Source organism: Oryctolagus cuniculus, chromosome X (genome assembly GCF_051225735.1).
Source record: "Oryctolagus cuniculus isolate XC-2025 breed Fujian yellow rabbit chromosome X, ASM5122573v1, whole genome shotgun sequence".
Classification (NCBI taxonomy): domain Eukaryota; kingdom Metazoa; phylum Chordata; class Mammalia; order Lagomorpha; family Leporidae; genus Oryctolagus; species Oryctolagus cuniculus.
Window position 1 is genome coordinate 132,057,879 of NC_142888.1, and position 7,590 is coordinate 132,065,468.

General features: G+C 66.2%; 1 protein-coding gene across 2 annotated transcripts; it reads right to left on the reverse strand.

The window, feature by feature from the left end:
• Positions 1-590: 590 nt before the first annotated feature.
• On the reverse strand, positions 591-6,901 carry IRAK1 (interleukin 1 receptor associated kinase 1). 2 transcript variants are annotated; one of them, XM_070066859.2, is made up of 14 exons: positions 6,661-6,901; positions 6,387-6,554; positions 6,153-6,263; positions 5,965-6,068; positions 5,602-5,790; positions 5,359-5,423; positions 5,088-5,202; positions 4,572-4,690; positions 4,195-4,402; positions 3,743-3,808; positions 2,902-3,138; positions 2,168-2,495; positions 1,652-1,807; positions 591-1,236 (listed from the first exon to the last, which is right to left on the reverse strand). In XM_070066859.2, the coding sequence occupies exons 1-14, from the start codon at positions 6,794-6,796 to the stop codon at positions 1,175-1,177; spliced, it is 2,064 nt and encodes a 687-aa protein (XP_069922960.2). In that variant the 5' UTR covers positions 6,797-6,901; the 3' UTR covers positions 591-1,174. The 2 variants fall into 2 exon arrangements, with proteins under 2 accessions (XP_069922960.2, XP_089179919.1); XM_089323793.1 differs by lacking the exon at positions 6,153-6,263 and having other exon boundaries at positions 6,661-6,900.
• Positions 6,902-7,590: the final 689 nt, after the last annotated feature.

The window sequence follows — 7,590 nt, forward strand, 5'->3', positions numbered from 1 at the left end:
AGAAGGCCCATATGCTAAGCATTTCCAGACACTAGCAACAACCAACTAGAAAAAGAAATAAAGACAACCACTTGTCACAGCATCACACACACACCCCCACCCCACCCCCCGCCACACTGAATTATCCCAGGAGCAAGTGAATGTTCGGGGGGGGGGGCAGTACTGCAGCGCTCTGGCCAGCCCGGGCCGCCCACCTGGGAGCTGGGGGTCGAGCCCCTAGGGGCAGTACTGCAGCGCTCTGGCCAGCCCGGGCCGCCCACCTGGGAGCTGGGGGTCGAGCCCCTAGGGGCAGTGCTGCAGCGCTCTGGCCAGCCCGGGCCGCCCACCTGGGAGCTGGGGGTCGAGCCCCTAGGGGCAGTGCTGCAGCGCTCTGGCCAGCCCGGGCCGCCCACCTGGGAGCTGGGGGTCGAGCCCCTAGGGGCAGTACTGCAGCACTCTGGCCAGCCCGGGCCGCCCACCTGGGAGCTGGGGGTCGAGCCCCTAGGGGCAGTACTGCAGCGCTCTGGCCAGCCCGGGCCGCCCACCTGGGAGCTGGGGGTCGAGCCCCTAGGGGGCGCAGGGCCTGCGATGCAAGAAGTGCACAAGCGCCGGAAACCAACATGTTCGCTTTTATTACCGCAGGACGCCTTGGCCTGCACGACCAAGGCCTGGCCGCTTTCGGAGGCTCTCAAGAGGACATCCGCTTACAGAGCCTGACTTGCGTCTAAAGCTGTGCCTCACATTTGTTCACGGCACATGTGTCCCTCCTGTGTCCGCCCTGCTCCCCCAGGCCGCCTCCTGCCTGGGGTTCGTCGCCTTCGGCGTGGAGCCCACATGTAGTGCCCACGTGTAGTGCCCCGGGCGGCCGCGGACTGCACCGCGGCGGCGCGGGCTTCCCTTCTCGAATTGCGTGCAGAATGGCCGCTTCCCCTCGGGGCCGGTCTAAGGGCTGCGTCTAGGCCTGGGCTGCCGGCACGCAGGGGAACCAGGGCCCGCTCTCCTCGGCCCGAAACGCTGCCGGCAGCCTCGGGCGCGTCCTGCCCTCTCAGGGCCTCTAGCCCAGCCTGTGCCGCACCCGTAGAACAGCGGGGGACATCGCCTTGTCTCCCCACTGCACGGCCAGGGTGGGCCATGAGAACTTGCAACCATGAGAACTTTGCCTTCCGGGCTTGAGGAGCTCTGCCCAGGTGAGCCGTCAGCTCTGAAATTCGTCGCTCTCTTCGGGCCCCCGCCTGTCCTCGCGCTCCAGGCCCAAGCCTAGGAGAGGAAGGAAGGGAGGGCAATGCCACTTAGCGATCGGGAGGCCGCCTGCGCACCACAAGCCTGGCTCGGGGCCTGGCCCACGGCTTCCTCCTCAGCTCCTGCGCCGCTCTCCGGAGCGCTGCTTTCTATTTCTAAGTTGTCTGCAGTGGAAAATTCCTGCTGTGCCTCCACATTTGCCGGAAACACGGCGGGGGGAGGGGGCTGGCATCCGCAGGCTAAGGGAAGGTGCCGCTGTCAGCCAGTGACGCAGCTGGGACAGCGCTGCTGGCTGGGCTGCCAGCCACGGTGCGGGGGCGTGGCCAGAACAGCCGCCCTGGGGAGCAGCCCGCCCACCGCAGGGCGTGGCTCCTGGCGGCCAGCTAGCGCGGGGACCGCCCCGGGAGGCGGAGCTGGAGCTGTCTGCGGGTACCTGGGACAGAGCTGGACGACAAGAGCTGCAGGCTGTCCAGCACCCCGTCCTCGTACAGCGCCAGCTTGTGCACCATCTTCTGGCGGGCGGGGTTGATGATAATCTGCGGGGGTTCTGACGACGACGACGACGACGTGGAGCTGCCCAGGGGCGATCCTGGGGTGGAGACAGCACCCTCTTAGCTGTCCCTTGGAACTCCTTGGTCAGCCTTCCCAGCCCCCTGCTTCCCTGGCTTCAGGACAGAACTCCGTGAACTGTGAGGCCACGGACCTGGATCTCAGGCTAAGCCAGGGGGCCAGCCCTGGACAGAGCCTGCCGTGTCCCTGGCTTCGAGGAGTGGGATGGGGAGAAGGGCTAGACAGCGAGCTCTTGGCCTTGCCTCACGCACCAGCCGGCGTGAGCTGGGGAGGGGCAACCAGTCATTGTCTGTGCTGTTATCTATGGTCGTGAACTTGCTAAGGACATGCTGAGCAAAACAGCTGGTCCCCGCTCCTCCTCCCTGAAGGCCCGAGCTACCTTCCACTGCTGTGGGCTGGAGGCTGGGGCTACTCCCCCAGCTGGACTGGCCAGCGGCGCCCCCCTGCGTACAGCTGCTTGGGGCCAAGCGCCAGGAGTGCAGGGCAGCAGAGAGGCCACAGACGCTCTCGTCACTCTCCACGGGCTGGTTGGCGCCTCTCTGGGGCCGCTCTGCGTTCTGCGTGGGGGGCTGCCATGGGCTGCCCCGGCTCTGGGCACTTCCAGTGGACACGTAGGAGTTCTCCTGCGGGGAAGGAGGGCTGCGGCCAGCGGCCTCTGGCTCTGCCGACGCCTCTGCCGTCTGCAGCTTCTCCAGCATCTCGTACACCTGCAGGGTGAGCAGAGCTGGTACCGGCGGCGGCGGCGGGGACGGAGGGCGGGGGGGGGGGGCGGGTCTGTGTCGGGCCTGGTCGTGCTGCCCAGGCGTCACTCCTAGGAAGACATCGGCCAACCACGGGCACTGCCCCTCCGTCCCCATCACAGAGGCGCCAGGGGCTGAGGATGGCCCTTCTCTGTCTTCTAATAAGGCTCTCACTGCCCTGCTGCTGTCAACTGCCACCAGAGAAGTGAGGGGACAGGGAAAGGCACATGCATTGGCACAGCACACCCAGTAGAGGGCACAGTAAGAACCCTTTCCTCCCGGCCCTGGTAGGGGAGGTCAGAGCCAGGGCTGGCGGCTCGGGCTGGCCGCCCTACCCGGTGGGCAGCTGCCTTGTTAGCCCCTTTGTGTCTACCTGGGTCATGGGGGGTCTCTTCTTAGCACGGCGGTGCAGGCAGCAGCAAGCCAGTCGGCCCAGGGCTAGGCCCAGCTCCGGCCGGCACGGCCCAGGCCTGGGATCCAGGTGTTTCTGGTAGATCCGGGTGGCGATCGGGGCAGCCCAGGCGTCAGCAGCCACGCCCACTTGGACAGTGCTCTGGGCGCTTTTCAGGGCCACCCCGAGCTCCTCGGCTTCCTCCTCCACCAGGTCCTTCTGTGGGACAGATCCTGTGAGCAGGGGCTGAATGCCTTAGACCCTGCCCCCTCCCGTGGCCTTAGTAAACACCTACTGTGTGCCCAATGCCGCCCCCAGGCAGTAGGAGAGGCAGGTGTGTTGTGGCTCCAGCAACCATTGCGGCACACAGTGTGTTAAACGTATTTGCGTGTGGGGAAACTGAGGCCCAGTAATTTGCGCCTAGGCCACCATCAGGCTGAGATGAGAACCCAACAAGGCAGAGAGGAAGGAGAAGGATACGGAGTGGCACGGAGCTCCTCCCCTCCCCCACCACAGCCCAGCGCATTCTCCACGGCGGCTCCGCTCCCAGCACACTGGGGCTGCCCTCCCTACCGGCAGCCCACGTGGGGTCTGTCAAGGAAGGCCCACGCCATCCACACAAGGAAGACAGGTCTCCTCAGCAAGGCAAAGGAAGCTGTCTGGGGCCCTGCCCACTTTGAAAGATGACTCAGCAGCACCAAAGGCAGGCTTCCATGGGTGGCTGCATTTCTGGAACATTCTACCTCCCAGGGCTGTATCTGTTGGTTGCCAGGGGCACTGGCCCCCTCCCACCCTGACTCCTGCCCCGCCTCAAGAGGCTCACCAAATACTTGGTCCTGGCACCATATGTCCTCATAGCCCTCTGGCCAGCCATGGTCTCCAGCACTACCTGGAGAGAGGGCACAATGGACAATGTTGCACGGGCTTCTGGGACAGCATCATCCCAGCCTGGGCAGGGAGGGGCTGCGCGCAGAGAGGAGGCCCCTGGGGTGGACAGGGGTGCACAGCCAGGCGACAGGCAGATGAGGCCTGCCTCCCAGCAGGGACAGAGCCAGGCGCTGAAGTTTAGGCCATTTGCAGGGCCCGCATCAAGACAGAGAACGTAAAATCACAAACATCAAAGTAGGTGCAGACTAAGGAAAGGCACCATGAAGGGAGGGAGAGGCTGTGCAGCCGAAGCTTTGGGGGCTCCTGGCCTGCTCAGCCCCTCCTGCCTTCGCCCACTTGTGGCTCCCCCCGCCCCCGCCCCGGGCAGCAGCGGGGCCAGCAGCTCACCACCCCAAAGCTGAAGGTATCAGTGTCCACCGCCAGCCTCCCCGTCTTGATGTACTCCTCGGGCAGGTAGGCCAGGGTGCCCCGCACAGTCCGTGTCCGGGCCACGGTGCTGCTCTGGCCAGGGCTGGCCCCCGCGAAGCGGCTGAAACGGGCCAGGCCGAAGTCTCCGAGTTTCGGCGTCAGTCTCTCATCCAGGAGGACGTTGGAACTTGAGGAGGGAAGAGACTGGTGTCGGCCCAGCCTTGGCCCCGATGAGGCAGGGTGCTCAATGGCCCCGGAGGCCCCAGCTCTGAGGTCCCGGGCTGTGCCCGCCCCCGGCACCAGCTGGGGGTGGGGTGGGGTGGGGGCGGGGCTCGCTGCAGGCTGGGCTTCCTCACCTCTTGATGTCTCCGTGGATGAGGCTGGGGCTGTGCCGATGCAGAAACTGAACGGCCCGGGCCGTACCCAGGAGGACATCCAGTCGCTGAGGCCAGGAGAGAGGGCTGCGGTCCTGGGTCTGGGGCAGCCGAGGGAGCAGGGGGGCACAGGGGAGGCTGAGGGATGGCCGGCTGCTTGGCCTCCACCATCCCTCCACCTGTCGCTCGGTGACCTTGGACTTCCCTCTCTGGGGCTCCGCTTTCCCTCCCTAAAGCACCCGGCAGCCGGGAAAAAGGGGCAGGGCCTGTGTCTTTGGGATCTGCTGACAGGATCTGCTGGGCTCCTCCCAGCACAGCCCCGCTGGGAAGGCCAGGAAGCTCTTGCCACAGCTCAGACATGGCCAAGCTTGGGTGCGCATGGGGCAACCTCGGGCCCAAGAGGAAGCTGGCAGTCCAGGCCCTGTCTGCCGGCGTGCTCCCTCACAAAGGCTTAGGGTCCCAGGCAGACGGCAAGCGCGCTGGGCCAGGTGAGCGTACCTGGAAGTGGAGACAGTCTTCCAGGGAGCCGTTGGGCAGGAAGCCATAGACGAGGCAGTAGAAGCCGCTCTCAGCACAGTAGCCAGCAAAGTCCACGATGTTCGGGTGCCGGAACCTGTGTGACAAATGCGGCCTGAGCACTTGGGCTCTGCGGACTGACCCTGTCGTCCCTGTGGGGCGCTCAGCGAGGCTGGGCTTGGAGCTCGCGGCGCCCCGCCCCGCACTGAGGCTCGCCCTTGGCCTCCAGCCAGGAGGGAGCCACGGGGCTCACCTGGACAGCTGTTCCACCTCGGTCAGGAAGCTCTGTCTCACTGCGCTCCACTCGAGGTCGGCGTCCTGCGGCAGGAGGTGGCAGGGAACACGGGACAGTGTGAGGCCCCCGGAGCCGCGGCTTGCCAGCCACTCGCAATGTCACCTTGGCCCAGGCCCGGAACCTTCAGCAGGCATCGGAGGGCTGAGGGAGGGCTGTGGGGAGCTGGGCGGGAGCCCTGGGAAGCCAGGCTGCTTCGCCTACCTCTTTCAGCCTCTTCACCGCGTAGACAGTCTTCCTCATCACCGCCCGGTACACGCACCCAAAGCCGCCCTCCCCGATCTTGAGCTCCTTGGAAAAATTCTGGGTGCCCTGGGAGATCTCACAGAGGGGCCAGCAGAACGGAGGGGGGTGGGTCCCGTGGAGGAGGGACACTGGGCTCTCTGGGCGTGGCTGAGGGAAGAGACCCTGGATGAGGTAAGGCCCAGGCCACCAGTCCCCACCCCCCGCCCCGATTCTAGCCGCCTCCCAGCTGATGCGGCTTGGCCGGCTGTGGTGTGCACAGCACTAAAGGCTGCCTGTCTTCCTCCTTGTCTGGAACCTTCCCTGGGGGGCAGTGGCACCTACCTTGGTGGAGGAAGGCGCTGTGGATGGCAACGCTGGATGGAGGGACATGAGGCTTGGGATGGAGCGAAGTTCAGCTTCCAGATGGGTGTGGGAACCTGGAACAGCTTCATAAAGAGGCCAGTGAGAAGACGCCTGAAGCCAGCGCTTCTGGCCCTGGCCGGGCAGGCCCTCCGCCCAGGCCCCCTTACCTGGGGAGGCCAGGGTGGACGCCGAGGATTGCAACTTCTGGGGTGATTCCGAGATGCTGCTGGGGCTCCGAGCAGCGGTGCTGGGGGGCGGGAGAGGGGGGGGAGGGTGCCCTGGGGTGCCAAGGAAGGAAAGGCAGACTGAGGCCCGGGGTGGGAGCGGGGGCAGCCTCCCGAGGGGCCAGCTGTCCCCTCAGCCAGCCCCCTAGCCCCAGGGTGTGTGGGCCGGGTGCTCACAGGCTGTGATGATGTCTCGCGCGCGGAGCAGCTGCAGGTGCGTGAGAATGTGCACGAGGTCAGCCACGCGGGCATTGCGGTTGATCCACGGCCACAGCACGCTGGCCGTGCGCTGCGCGGACCGCTCGCACAGCCGCAGCTCCGTCTGGTCGCGCACGATCAGGGCCGCTGCGGGGCGGGGTGGTGGGGGGGCGTCAGGCTAGGGCGCCCGGGAACCCTCGCCTCGCGTCCCCAGCCCTCCGCCCTCCGCCCTCCGCCCTCCTCCTCCACCCACCGAATTGGCACCAGTCGGCGGGCTCCAGGGCGTCCATCACTTTGTAGAAGCGGCACATGACCCAGGAAGGCACCTCATACAAAAAGTGCTGCGCGCCGGGGACCGCGGGCTCCCCCGGGCCCGGGCCCCCGGCCATGGCCGCCGCCGCCGGCCCGGGGCCTCTCGGGGCCGCGGCGGGCGCGGGCCTGGGCCGGCCAGATCCGCGGACACTGACTCACTTCCCCTTCAAGCCGGCCTCGTGCGACGCCCGGCGCGGCGGAAGAGGCGGTGCCCCGGCCCGCCGCCATCTTGCCCGCCGCCGCCGCCGCGCCCCTTGGCCACACGGGGGCGCCCCGTGCCGCCCTCGACACGCCCTGGTGAAGGGCCCCTGAGTCCTCCACGTGACAAGTCCGCGCCAGGCCTGGCACGACCCTTCTCCCCGGCGGCCTTCTAGGAGGAGGGGCCATCCGAGTGAGGTTCTGACAGATGAGACAGGGCTCCCAGCACTTGGGGATAAAGGATGCGGCAAAGGCAGAGGCTGTTCCAGGAAGGCTGCTCATTTCCCCCCTGGTAAAAGTCACTGGGCGGTCACTGTGAGTTTTGGCTTTGTTTGGAAGCCAGTGGAGAGTATGTAGAATTTTAGGCAGGCTGGGGGTCAGAAGTGCGTCACGTAAGAGCTTCCCACGCAAACCCCCACCCCCACCCGCCCCATACCAGGCCCTCCTCCTCCTCCCCCGCCATTTGGTGGTGAGGCTGGATACAGGGATACGGTCTGGAGCTTTGTCCGCCAGGCTACCTCCTGTGCCCTGGTTCCCGTCTGCTCGGCTCCTCAGAAAGCTGCTCCAGCACATATATGTATGTATGTCTCTTAGCACGCCTGTACTCCACTCCTGCATGCGTGGCCTTCAGCTTCTGCTGTCCCTCTTCCCTCTTATCTTTCAAGATTTATTT